Source organism: Neofelis nebulosa, chromosome 11 (assembly GCF_028018385.1).
Source record: "Neofelis nebulosa isolate mNeoNeb1 chromosome 11, mNeoNeb1.pri, whole genome shotgun sequence".
In the NCBI taxonomy this organism is placed as follows: domain Eukaryota; kingdom Metazoa; phylum Chordata; class Mammalia; order Carnivora; family Felidae; genus Neofelis; species Neofelis nebulosa.
In genome coordinates, this window is record NC_080792.1 from 64,673,786 (window position 1) to 64,687,567 (window position 13,782).

Sequence of the window (13,782 nt, forward strand, 5' to 3'; positions counted from 1 at the left end):
TGAAATTCACTGAAGGGGGTATGTATATTAAAGTCGGCCAGGATGGTCCAACAACAGTAATGGTGACTGTGCCACTTGGGGAAGAGGGCCTGCTCACTCCAGTGCCTAATGAAAATGTTCATGCAGTCGATCCCCTCCTTAAAAGCCTCCAGACGGATTTTCCCCAGGTATGGGCTGAAACTAATCCACCTGGGCTGGCAATTCATCAAGCTCCCATAATAGTGGAACTTAAGGCATCCGCACTTCCAGTAAGACTAAAACAATATCCCATGTCCCGGGAGGCTAGGCGGGGAATCGCTATTCACATCAAGCGTTTGCGCGACTCTGGCATTTTGATCCCATGCAAGTCGCCATGGAATACTCCGCTTCTTCCTGTCTGGAAGCCTAATTCATCCGATTTCCGGCCAGTTCAAGACCTAAGAGCAGTAAACGCCAGGGTAATGGACATTCATCCCACTGTACCCAACCCTTATACTCTCCTTAGTCTGCTTCCCCCTTCTCAGGTGTATTATATACAGTTCTGGACTTAAAAGATGCCTTCTTTGCCATCCCGCTGGCCCCACAAAGCCAGCCACTATTTGCATTTGAATGGACTGATCCTGAAGAGGGAAAAGCCGGACAGCTCACCTGGACGCGACTCCCCCAGGGATTTAAAAATTCTTCTACTCTTTTTAATGAAGCCCTGCACCAAGATTTAGAGCCATTTCGGATTTCCAACCCACAGGTAACTCTATTGCAATATGTTAATGATATCTTGCTGGTGGCCCCTTCTCATTTAGAATGCCTGAATGCCACCAAAGGACTCTTGAGTCTTCTACAAAAACTGGGGTACCGAGTGTCAGCCAGAAAAGCACAGGTCTGTCGTACTGCAGTGACCTATCTAGGTTACAACCTTAAAAAAGGTAAGCGCTACCTTGGTGAACAAAGAATTCGGGCCATACTCGATATTCCTCTGCCTAAAACTCACAAACAAGTCCGCGAGTTCCTTGGGGCGGCAGGCTACTGCAGACTATGGATACCTGGCTTTGCTGAACTGGCAGCCCCTTTGTATGCCACCCTCAAAGGGTCTCCAGAATCCTTCATGTGGGGAGAGACTCAAACCAAAGCCTTCCAAGCCTTATGAGATGCTCTCATGACCCCACCAGCCTTGGCCCTGCCAGATCCCACCAAGCCATTCCATTTGTTTGTAGCCAAAAAAGGGGGGGTAGCCAAGGGAGTTCTGACACAGCGCCTAGGACCTTGGCGCCGACCAGTGGCTTATTTATCAAAACGGCTGGATCCAGTTGTTTCCGTGTGGCCCCCATGCATTCGACAAATTGCTGCCACTGCGCTTCTAGTTAAAGATGCAGACAAACTAACCTTAGGGCAAGCATTGTCTGTCACGGGGCCCCATGAAGTGGAAACTTTACTGCGGGCTCCCCCCAGAGCGATGGCTGTCAAATGCTCGGATTACCCAATATCAAGCATTGCTACTTGACCAGCCCCGAATACGTTTTTGTGCTCCCACAACCTTAAACCCAGCCACTTTGCTGCCTGAAGGACAGAATCCCCCTTTACACTCTTGCCCAGAAACCTTGGCAACGATCTCGTCCCTCCGCTCTGATCTTACGGACATTCCTTTACATGACCCTGATATCAGCATGTTTTCAGACGGCAGTAGTTTTGTGTTTCAAGGGCAAAGGTATGCCGGTGCTGCGGTGACGACAGACCGTGAAGTTTTATGGCAACAGACCCTTCCCCCAGGAACTTCAGCCCAACGCGCAGAGCTCATCGCACTAACAAAAGCCCTAAAACTTGGAAGAAACAAGTCAGTTAACATTTATACGGACAGCCGCTATGCTTTTGCAACCGTGTATGTACACGGATCCATTTATCAAGAGCGTGGTCTCCTCACAGCAGAAGGCAAGGCCATCAAAAATAAAGCTGAAATTTTAGATCTTCTAGCAGCCATCTGGGAACCTGCGAGGCTGGCAATCATTCACTGCCCGGGACATCAAAAAGGCAACTCCCTAGAGGCAGTCGGAAACTGCCTGGCTGATGCAGCAGCCCGAGAAGCTGCCCTAACTAAAAGTGAAAGTGCCTTGGAGCTACCGATCTTGACAGAGCCCCTGCTTCCACTGGAGCCCAGTTACACTCCTAAAGATTTGGAGTGGATTTCCAGAAAAGGGGGAAGTAGGATGCCGGGACAAAAGTGGTTTCAGGATCCTGAAGGTAAGATCCTCTTACCCGCAGCACTCGGGCGGCGCATGGTGGGTCAGCTCCACCAAGGGACTCATCTGGGAAAAACGAAGATGGCGGAATTAGTGCGGAGAAAGTTCAGGGCGCAAGGGCTGGGAAAAGAGATTGAAGAGGTGGTTGAAAGATGTGTAAGCTGCGCCCAAGTAAATCAGGGTGCAAATAGGAAGGTTTCAGAAGCTAAAAGAGATAGAGGAATTGAGCCAGGCCGCTTTTGGGAAGTAGATTTTACTGAGATTAAACCAGGGAAATACAGATATAAATATTTGCTTGTTTTTGTAGACACCTTCTCCGGGTGGGTCGAGGCATTCCCCACTAAATCAGAAACGGCTCAGGCGACAGTTAAGAAATTATTAAATGAAATAATCCCTAGATTCAGGCTGCCTCTGAGCATAGGATCGGACAATGGCCCGGCCTTCACGGCGCAGGTGTCCCAGGGTCTGGCCCAGGCATTGGGAATAGATTGGAAATTACACTGTGCATATAGACCCCAGAGCTCGGGTCAAGTAGAAAGGATGAATAGGACCCTAAAAGAGACCTTAACCAAATTGTCCCTTGAGACAGGCGAAAATTGGGTTGATGTCCTGCCTTTTGCCCTTTTGCGAGTGCGTTGTACTCCATTTGTCAAGGGATTTTCCCCTTATGAAATTTTATTTGGCAGACCTCCACCTATCCTGCCGAGGCTAGGGGACGATGTAATGGAACAGTTGGAACAGGACCATTTGCTGGCTTCGCTCATGGCCCTGCAACATGTACAGAAGGAAATAACCAGGGCCTTGAGAGAAGCCTTCACTCATCTCCTGTTCTTCCCCACCCCTTTCAACCAGGAGACTTAGTCTGGGTCAAAAGGCACGAGCCTAAAACCCTGGAGCCGTGCTGGAAAGGACCACACACCGTGATTCTGACTACACCCACGGCCGTGAAGGTAGATGGTGTCCGAACCTGGATTCATCACTCTCAGGTTAAGAAAAACTGCTTGAAGGCGGGAACAACCAGACTGATGCAGAACCAGATAACAAAGAGCAATGGAAGGTTCAAAGGCATCCAGAAGATCCTTTAAAGCTAAGACTGATGCAGGAATAATAATAATTTTCTGGGTTTGTATGGTGATAAGTGTGGGGGACTGTATGGAATTGCATCCCCTATCTTTTTGGTCATACCAATGGGAACTCAGGGACACTGTCACGGGAAAGGTGATAGCATCTAATACCTCTTCCACTGTGCCTTGTTTTTTGTTTGATTTATGCGACTTGGTGGGGGACTCATGGGGGACTTAGTTACTAATTATAAACAGCCAATGGGCTTCGCTCCTCCGGTCCCCGAAAACCCCTATATGGTTACCTATGGATGTGGACACAGGGATCAAGAACAAAAATTGGCTAACATACCAGGGTTATACAGTTGCCCTGCAAATAGAAAGGTCGAATGTGAAGGAAAAGGCCAATACCATTGTGCAAAATGGGGATGTGAAACGCTGGCCCCCTGGCTGGCAGGACAGGGCCATGATCCCTTAATCACCCTCCTTAGAACTCCAGATCCCAAATGTAAGACTCAAGGAAAATGTAACCCAACAAAAATATGTTTAAAAAAGGTTTCTAGGGGGCGCCTGGGTGGCGCAGTCGGTTAAGCGTCCGACTTCAGCCAGGTCACGATCTCGCGGTCCGTGAGTTCGAGCCCCGCATCAGGCTCTGGGCTGATGGCTGGGAGCCTGGAGCCTGTTTCCGATTCTGTGTCTCCCTCTCTCTCTGCCCCTCCCCCGTTCATGCTCTGTCTCTCTCTGTCCCAAAAAAATAAATAAAAAACGTTGAAAAAAAAAAAAAAAAAAGGTTTCTAGTTCCAGTACCTTTTCCTCTTCCTGGGACACTGGACACACTTGGGGTCTCAGGATGTATGCTCCAGGAGTTGACAAGGGCATTTCCTTTACTATACAACGGGTTAAAAGAAAAACTCCACCCAATCTGGTAGGGCCAAACAAGGATATGATTTTACACCCCCCACTCTTTCCGACTGTCCCTTCCCAACCTACCCCGCAATTGGGTGCCCCCACAAAGTTGGAATTACCAACTACAGGTCATATCCAGAACCCGTTCTCCCCTGAGACGCATTGGCTAGATGTAGTAGATTCTATGTATGCTTGGCTAAATTCATCTCACACCGAGATTGTACAAGATTGTTGGCTGTGCTTAAACCCTAAACCCCCATATTATGTGGGAGTGGCTACAAATGCTAGCATTGGACAAGACATAGAAAAGCATGTTGTGAAATTGCTAAATCCAAGCACGACATTGTGCCCTTGGGGTTCACGACCAATTTTAACCCTAGGAGACCTCCAAGGGCAGGGTTGGTGTATAGTGTCCCAAGAATATAATTGGCAGAACTCCCCTTACAAAAACTCTTGTGCAGAAGTGTATATTCCAAGTAGTTCAGATACTGATAGCGCCCAAAATATAGCATACCGAGCCCTTACTGGAGCCTGGTTTGCTTGCTCATCAGGAATTACCCCCTGCATTGCAGCCGCATACTTTGGGGTCGGCACCCAAGAGATTTGTATCCTAGTTCATATTCTCCCACAAATATACCTATATAGCGGAGAAGCAGGGAGAGAACACTTACGTCTATTTGAAGGACATTCCAGGGTAAAAAGGGCAGCACCAGTCCTCATTCCACTCCTAGTGGGACTGGGAATTGCAGGATCCACAGCTATTGGAACTGCTGGACTCATTGTGGGGGACCAAAATTTCAAAACTGTAAGCAAGCAAGTGGACCGAGACCTAGGCTACTTGGAAACTTCAATTTCTCAGCTAGAACACCAAGTAGACTCTTTAGCCGAGGTTGTATTACAAAACAGAAGAGGGCTTGATTTACTCTTCATGAAGGAAGGGGGCCTCTGCGTGGCCCTCGGAGAAACATGCTGTTTTTATGCGAACAATTCCGGAGTAATCCGACACTCTCAGTTTGGTCAGGGATAATCTTAGGGCCAGGGAACGTGCCAGGGAAGCCAGCAATAATTGGTATCAGAGTTTATTCTCTTGGTCCCCCTGGCTCACATCATTGCTTACAGCCGTAGCTGGGCCACTGCTATTGTTACTTCTCGGGTTAACTATTGGCCCGTGCATTATCAATTGGTTAGTACAATATGTCAAGAAGCGAGTTAGTGAAATAAAAATTATGATGATCAGGTCCAATTATATACCCTTAGTTCCTAATGATGAATCAAGGGATTGATTCACTGACAAGAAAAGGGGGAAATGTAAGGGTTAAATTGTAGTGTAGGGCTAATGCTTAGCTTGAAAAATAACAGCTTTGTGTTGACATTGAAGGTTAAGAGATAACAGCCTTGCTTTACTCTTATAAATTACGCCTCATACTCTTGTAAATTAGGCTTCACCAATTAAGGAAACAAAAGTTCAAAGAAAAGAGCATCAGAGGCAGGGTCAAGGAGATCCACTGGTTGCAACTTAGAGGCAGAAAGTCTAAAGTAAACACCTCATTAGGCAACTGTTTCTAACTCATCTGGAAATTGTTTCTTTGTTCTGTTCCCAGGTGATGATAAAACGATGTGATCGGTTATAAAAACTCTGTACCCCGGCTGTTCGGGGCCGCACTCTTATCAAGAGTGTTGGTCCCGATCGGTCGGCCTTGCCTTTCATTGTAATAAACTTTGTTGTGACTGTCACTGGTGCCCGTAGCATTCTGTTTCAGGAGTCGTGTGGATGCAACACTGATTCATAAATTTGCCATCTAAAAAAATTCTGATGTAACAGTTCACATTCAGTTACTATTTAGTTTTCACTGGACACTAAAGTTTCTAAGAGTTAAAATTCTACTAAATGTGCTTAAAACGATGGAAATAAGGAAAGCAACTCTGTATATAGAAAAGCAGAAGATAGATAAGAAAGATCTAAAAAAAAATGGGAATATATTTTTGTTGAAGGTAAAAGAAAGTAATTTTGTCCTAAATGAGACTGATTGGAGAAAAAGGGCTTAGGTCAAAATCTAAAAGCAAAAGAAAGTTGCCAAAGGTTTTTAAAGGAAAAGCTCTATGAAAAATTTAATGTGGGGGCACCTGGGTGGCTCACTCAGTTAAGCTTCTGACTTCAGTTCAGGTCATGATCTCACAGTATGTGAGTTCGAGCCCCGCGTGGGCTCTGTGCTAACAGCTCAGAGCCTGGAGCCTGCTTCGGATTCTGTGTCTCGCTCTCTCTCTCTGCCCCTCCCCCACTCAAGCTCTGTCTCTCCAAAAATAAATAACCATTAAAATTTTTTTTAATTAAAAAAATTTAATGTATAGTCAAAACTAAGTTTAAAGTAAATTAATTTTATTTATTTTAAAAAGTTTATTTATTTAATTTGAGACAGAGACAGTATGAGTGCAGCAGAGTCAGATGAGGAGCTCAAACTGATGAACCAAGAGATCGAGATCCGAGCCAAAACCAAGAGTCAGGCACTTAACCACCCAAGTGCCTCCAAAATAAATTAATTTTAAAAGTACACTGGCATAAGATTAAAATTCTGCTTTACTGTCTGTAAAAACGAAGTTTTCTTGCATTGTTGGTTTACTCTTGACAAACAAAATGTAAACAAAGTTGTTTTCTTTTTTGTCTGCCCAGAAAATGGAAAGGACTGTGATTTTAACCAAAAGGGCATGATAGCACACACCCTTTTGAGTTGTTTTGCTCAAGCTCTGATTGAAATTGCCCCTCCTTTGATCCAAAGGCTGGGAAAACAGTGTCGATGCCCTTGCTGCCTGCCTCCAAACAACCCACACGAATGTTGTTCCTGTTTAGCAAAGGAATGGGTGCCTATGCCTTATGAGGGATGGGTGACCTTGGTATATGATGGGCTTTTTTTTAATGTTTATTTATTTTTGAGGAGGGGTGGCAGAGAGAGAGGGAGACACAGAATCTGAAGCAGGCTCCAGCCTCTGAGCTGTCAGCACAAAGCCAGATGCTGGGCTTGAACCATGAACTGTTGGACCATGACCTGAGCCAAAGTCGGACACTTAACCCACTAAGCCACCCAGGCACCCCTGTGATGGGCCTTTACATGAAAGCTACTTTGTTACACTTTGCCCAATACATGAGGACTTGTACCAATCTAGAGACTTTAAAATGGACAACTACATGGCTGCAACATATCTATATGCACATTACTGAAAAAGGCAGGGGAATAGACCTCGATTTTGGCCCTTTTAACCCCTGCACAAGTGGCCAATTTTATCCTTAAAAGAATGGTTTTCACCAGCCTTTTAAAATACATTTGTAAAGAGGAGCGATTTTATTATTATCTTTATGCTGATGACTGTTAGGCCAAAATAAAATTAGTGCATCCTTCTACAACCAGGGGAGTCTTGTTTGGCCACAGTCGATCCCCCCAAAGTCCTGCAGGCAGGAAATTGAGGGGTAGAAGAAATCAGGGAAAACAAGGTCAGCTCTCAGAGGTAGAGCCAAGCCTGGGTAAGAGTGACTACTTCCAGCATCTTAAGAGATGAAAAGGGCTTTTGGCTGCCAGTCACATAGTCAGCCAAAACACCTGGCCAGGAGATGAAGCTTCTGGCCAACTCTTGGGGCCAGGAAATGAGGCTTCTCCTGGCCAGCTATAGGAAGTCAAGATAAGGGACACCTTTTCCTCTTTTTCCTATAGATGGACAATTCCCCAGCCAAAGTCAGTGCTCCTTTAGGATGCATTCTGAAAAATTGGGAGGATTTTTAATTTTATTTTATTTTTTAGTCCATTTATTTTGAGAAAGAGTATGTAAGCATGAGCAGGAGGAGGGCAGAGAGAGAGAGAGGGTGAGAGAGAATCCCAAGCAGGATCCTCACTGTCAGCACAGAGCCCGATGTGGGGCTCAGTCCCATGAACCCCGAGATCATGACCAGAGCCGAAACCAAGAGTCTGACACTTAACCTACTGAGCCAACCAGATGCCTCAGAAGTTGGGAGGAGTTTGATCTGCAAACCCTGAAGAAAAAAACAATTCATTTTCTTTTCCACCAAGGCTGGGCCCCAATACAAATTGGAGAAGTAAACCTGGAAGCCAGAGGAAAGTGCCAATTGCAATACTACCTTACAATTGGACTTACTCTGTAAATGTGAAGGAAAGTGAGGTGAGGTCCCCTATGTGCAATGTTTCTGGGCCTTAAGAGGAAATTGGCATATGTGTATGCAATGCAAGGTTGACCCTGGCTTAATGGCAGCCCTTTCCAAGGTCCAGCTGCTTGGAATCAGTCAGAAGGGGAAATAATTCAAGGCCCCTTACCTGTACCCAAAGCAGACCTAGAGAACGAGGAAGGAAAGCCTTCCACCTCAACCCCCTTCTCTTCAGGTTGTCGATCTATATATCCAGACTTAAACACGTGCACTTCTGCTCCCTACTGCCTACCTTATCCAGGCCCTCCTGGAGACATGACAAGCATGTGTCCCCTACAGGAAGCTTGAGCACCAGGAGGGGGAGCACAAAGTAGCATCGCTATGGCGAAAATGCAAATGCCCTTTTCATTGCAAGAGTTAAGACAAATAAAAGGATGTCTAGGTAAATTTTCTCATGATCCAAATAAATACGTAGAGACTTTTCAAAATATTACCTGCGTTTTTGAATTGACCTGGAAAGACTTAATGCTTTTGTTGAATCAGACTCTTAATGAGACAGAAAAATGTAGAGTTCTGGCAGCAGCCAAGAGACATGGGGACAAGCAACTTATTATCATGAGACTGGTGGTCCCCTACTGGGACCCAGGCAGTTCCACCCCAAGATCCTAATTGGGGTATGACCACCCCATTGGGGAGTAGTATGGCTCCATTTGCAAGCCTGTATTTTAGAAGGATTAAAAAGGAAGTCCGAAGTTAAGCCTTTAAATTATGCTAAATTAGCCACCATTTTACAAACTCAGAATGAGAGCCTGGTGGCCTTCCCAGAGAGGTTGAGGGAGGATCTCATTAAATATATGGCTATCTTCCCTGAAACCCCTGAGGCTGAGATGATTTTAAAGGACAAATTGGCCCCAGATATTCAGAGGAAGCTGCAGAAATTGGCTGTTGACCAGGAAGGGACACTGGAGGAGCTCTCACAAGCTGCCAATTGGGTGTATTACAACCAAGATCAAGAGGAGAATAAGAAACAGGAAAGGAAGCTATTTTTTATTTTAAATTAAAAAAAAATTTTAATGTTTATTCATTTTTGAGAAGGAGGGGAGGAGCAGAGAGAGAGGGAAACACAGAATCCGAAGCAGGCTCCAGGCCCTGAGCTATCAGCACAAAGCCCAATAAGGGGTTTGAACTCACAAACTGTGAGATCACGACCTGAGCTGAAGTCGGACACTTGACCGACTGAGCCACCCAGGTGCCCCAGGAAGGTAACTATTTTAATAAGGTTTATTTGTACAGAATTCTCTTGGTCTCAATTTATCCATGATAAGAATGTTACTTCCTTCTCACTTAGGGAAGGTATCTTCTGCATGGAATTTCATATCCTGCTTTTGATAGAGTTAGACAAGAACTGGAGGAAATAAGGCTTCTGATAAATAGGTGACACATTAGACACCTGGAGACTGACAGACCAAGAGCCACTGGTGCAGAATATGAGCCCTCTTCTTCAACTTCTGCCCCAGGGTAACCTATGGCTTCACTATAATATATTTACATTGTGGTTTTGACATCCACCCCCCAATATGGGAGTAATAGTTCCATGACAGTTCCAGCAAGAAACTTGTAGGGCCCAAAACTCCCCATTCTGACTGGTAGGAAGAGTCCCTTCAATGATTAGAAAAACTTCAGCAGGAGATCACCCTATGACTCATAACTTACACAAACATAAAAAGAAAAGGCAGCCCTAACCCCGGTGCACTGCCATCTCTGGGACTGACCACTCTTCCCTCTTGAGAATGTACTGTCCTTAATAAACTGCTTTGTGCTTGCTACTTTCCTTCTGGCTGTCTTTATCTGAATGCAGATCCTCGTGTAAATCTTTCTGTAAATCTTTTGTGGGGAATCCAAGAACCCAGACTCCATTCACGCAATGCAGACACTCCCCACTGGTAACTTTTTTTTTTTTCAGAGAGAGAGAGAGTGCACAAGAGCAGGGGGTTGGGGAGAGGAGAAAGGGAGAGAGAGGGAGAGAGAGAATCCCTAGCAGGCCCCACACTGTCAGTACAGAGCCAGATGCAGATCTCTCACGTGAGATCATGACCTGACATCAAGAGTAGGAAGCTCGCCAACTTAACGACACAGATGCCCCCTCCAGTAACGTCTAAGAAAAAGGAAAGAGTGGTTTCTGATGAGAACAAAGGCAAAAGATATGTAGATAAAATTAAATTTCCTTACAGTTTGCAGCCCATCAATAAATATGTGAGATTATGAGACCTGCAAAGTGTGATATTCCTCTAGGAACTCAAAACTGACTTAATGTTAATGCTTTGCTAGAGGCAAAAAGCAACCCTTAGCTTGACAAGAGCCAGACCTCTAGGATCCTTCTAAGTTTTAATATATGAATATCTTTTTGGAAACTTCCACTATCTCTACTCACCCCGTCCAACTTAAAAATATCTAATCAATCACTCCTTACTTTCCCAGTGCATCTTTTTCCGCCCATGGGCCCTGTCAGCTGCGCTTTAATTAAAACACTTTTTTGCACTGAAACCTCTCAAGAACTCTTTCTTGACCATTCCCTCCCCGCCCACATCACATCAACTTTTTTGCATTTAAGTTTTTTGAGTGTCTAATTCAAACTGGTCAACATGTCAGAGTGGCATATTCTGGGGTGGCATGATCTGAACTCCTTCTAGTAAACACATACACAACTATAAATCACCAGATTCCCCAGCATGGTTTCCTCCTTAGAGGCTGAAGTGTAAGGGCTGGTGGCGGGAGGGGGTTCGTTTCAGCCTGACCCAAGCGGGGGCACCCAGCCACCAGCACTTGCACATTATTCTTTATAACAAATTTAAATCATGATGCTAACAAAAAGGTCATTGCAAAAGTAAAAATAAAGCCAGATAAACTTCCTCTTGGATGCATGCCTCATGCCTGGCCCTCGACGGAGCATTCTATTCCCCTCCCCCCCCCCCCCCCCCCCCCCCACGTTTGCCCACTGGACTGGGGTTGAGCGGGCACACCCTGCGCGCGCGTCTGATGGGCACGCGGACGACGCCGGTCCCGCTCGAGCCCCGCCCCCGCGCGGCGCACGCTGGGAGCTACCTGGGCTTGCTCAGTAAGCCGGCTGTCTCGGTTCTGGTACGCTGCTTGGTGAGCGGAGCATGCTGGGAGCTTGGGGCGGTAGTGGGCGGGTTGCCTTGGCAACCGGCACCAGAGGCAATAGCCTGCGGGGCGCGCGCACGGTCAGTTATGCCCCGGTGATCGGAGCCACCACTGTGTTCGGGGCCTTCTGAGGGCACCGAGTGGCTCCGTTATTGCCAGGCGGCCACTGAGACTAAAGGAAAAGGGCGGGCAAACCACCCGGGAGTGAGGAGCTTGCAAAGTGCCGGGGGGGCGGGGTGGGGGGTGGCGGTCCGAGGCAGGAAGGGAAGGCGGCCCCAGATTGTTTCAGATCCTGGGCAGAAGACAGGGGTAGATGACCCCCGATGTGCCCACTGGGCGAGGGAAGAGAGCCCCTCAGCCCTCCAGCTGGGAGTCCAGAGTTTCAGATCGAGGGTCTAGTGGAAGGAACTGTGCAGGGTCCAGGAGGGAAGGAAGGAGAAGGGAGGACAGGAAGGCTTGAGGAGAGGGGTACTCAATGAAAAGGTGGAGGGGGAAAGGGAGCGACGGAAGAGACAGAGCTGGGGCAGTCCCTTGGCAAAGATGAGTGTATGGCATCATTCCCTAGCCTTATAAACCCGATCATTGAACAAACCATAATAGACTCCGACTAATTTTTCGAGGGCCCATATTTTTATGTACAAGTTGGGTAGAGAAAGAACGGTCAGGGAAAGGAGGGAGGGGCATATGGGAGAAAATTTTTAAAAGCTCTTTTGACCTGAATCAAGAGCCGAGTTCTGGAACAGGAAGAGACCTCATAGGTTGCTTTTACATGTAGTTGAAAGTTGGACCACAGCTCTTTCTGGTGCCTAAAGCTCCCTCTTAACCACCCCAAGACTTACCTTTACCTTTGGGAGACTTCCCTTCCCTTAGGAGAGGAAAGAGGAAGGGTCAGATGAACAGTGGCAATGTAAGGAAGGGATGTCAGTGGGAGATGAGGGAGAAAACACCATGTGGACCCAGCCTGGTGAGAACTAGACATTGATTTTAAGAGAAATCTGTGTCATGAACACGCCTTCCCATTTCATGGATTCTGAGTGTGGTGGATCAAGTGACCAAGACTAGGGGGTCAGGAGAAGACCTCTCTTGGTAACTCTTGTCAATAAGACTTCACAGGGGACCCACTTCTTGGGCTTGACCTCCCCCTGTGCCTGTCATTTGTTCATGCTTTGTTCATTCTTTGCCAGGGTGCCTTGGGGCCTCAGCCCACCTCCCTCAGGGAGCATGATGGCAGGTGTTTCCCTATGGAATCAGCTATGATATTAGGTGAATGGCCCCTGTGCCTGTAGGTCACATTACTTCTGAGTACACCAGGGAATATCCTGATGGGGAGGTTATTGAGCTCCCAAAGTTTTCTGAGGCTGCTTTGTCATCTGTAAAATAATCTCAGCTCTGCCCCCTCCTGAGGTTGTTATAGAGACCTAGTAAGACTGAAAGTGCTTTTAATGGGTCGGGGGGGGGGGGGTCATCAAATGCAAGGGTGTGGTACCAGAAACCTCCATCTACTTGGCTTGGGGAGCCACTGGGAAAAGAAGGGGCTGGAGCCAACCTGCTCAGGCTGTGACCTGCTCCTGCTGTTCTCCTCACTGCCCCCACTTGCCGGGAGCACCAGGCCAGCTTCATTGACTGCCAGTCTGTTTGCCCTCACTCTTCCTGGCCCTGCTGAGTCCAGAGACCTGGATTTGAAACCTGGATCTGTCACTTACTGGCTGAGTGATCTTGGGCAAGTCATTTCAGCTTTCCTGCTTAAGTAGAGCTAAGATGGCCTGTGAATGAAACCACATAAACCAAAGCGTTTCTGGCTCCTGAAGGAAGCCCCTGCTGTGGGGGAGGAGCCCTGGCTAGGAATCTGTTACAGACAGTTATTTTGTCACCAACTGGAATGGCCTTGAGACAAAGCGCTGCAACTCTCTTGACTTCACCACCTGCCAGGACCTCATCCTTCATGTTATTGCTGTCACTTTTTAACACTGTCACCTCCTTCAGCCTTAGCATTGGCTTGGGCCTCAGTTTCCTCATGTGTGACTTGGGGATGATGATCTGTAGGAATCTGTAAGCTTAGGAGAAGGAAGCTATCCTGTCACGTTATGGTTTAAATGCATTAAGTGGGATGTTCAGTTCTAGAGAGCAGCAGATGGCATGACATGAGAACAGAGCCATGGAGAAAGTTTGGGGCCCCATTACTTGCTGATAAAAGAGTAACGAATAAGTACTGGGGGACAGTGAGTCCTAAGTGAAGAGGTGGTTGGAAAAGGAGGCTGAACAGAAAACCGATTGGCAACACACTCAAAATGATAGG

The 13,782-nt window shown here is 46.8% G+C and overlaps 2 protein-coding genes across 2 annotated transcripts; both read left to right on the top strand.

Moving 5' to 3' along the window:
* The first annotated feature begins 205 nt into the window (after nucleotides 1-205).
* On the top strand, nucleotides 206-3,295 carry LOC131489608 (uncharacterized). The gene is made up of 2 exons (XM_058691617.1): nucleotides 206-2,211; nucleotides 3,063-3,295. Exons 1-2 carry the CDS (start codon nucleotides 1,392-1,394, stop codon nucleotides 3,293-3,295), a joined length of 1,053 nt encoding a protein of 350 aa, XP_058547600.1. The 5' UTR covers nucleotides 206-1,391.
* LOC131490455 (endogenous retrovirus group S71 member 1 Env polyprotein-like) lies at nucleotides 3,271-5,911 on the top strand. The gene is made up of 2 exons (XM_058692828.1): nucleotides 3,271-3,826; nucleotides 4,062-5,911. Exons 1-2 carry the CDS (start codon nucleotides 3,479-3,481, stop codon nucleotides 5,202-5,204), a joined length of 1,491 nt encoding a protein of 496 aa, XP_058548811.1. The 5' UTR covers nucleotides 3,271-3,478; the 3' UTR covers nucleotides 5,205-5,911.
* Nucleotides 5,912-13,782: the final 7,871 nt, after the last annotated feature.

What these genes read in the sequence shown, in the direction of transcription:
- LOC131489608 (XM_058691617.1), top strand. Translation starts at nt 1,392, where the DNA reads ATGAAGTGGAAACTTTACTGCGGGCTCCCCCCAGAGCGATGGCTGTCA. An exon ending in GTGGTTTCAGGATCCTGAAG is followed by an intron (nt 2,212 to 3,062) that starts GTAAGATCCTCT and finishes CCTTTCAACCAG; the next exon opens with GAGACTTAGTCTGGGTCAAA.
- LOC131490455 (XM_058692828.1), top strand. Translation starts at nt 3,479, where the DNA reads ATGCGACTTGGTGGGGGACTCATGGGGGACTTAGTTACTAATTATAAA. An exon ending in CAAAAATATGTTTAAAAAAG is followed by an intron (nt 3,827 to 4,061) that starts GTTTCTAGGGGG and finishes AAAAAAAAAAAG; the next exon opens with GTTTCTAGTTCCAGTACCTT.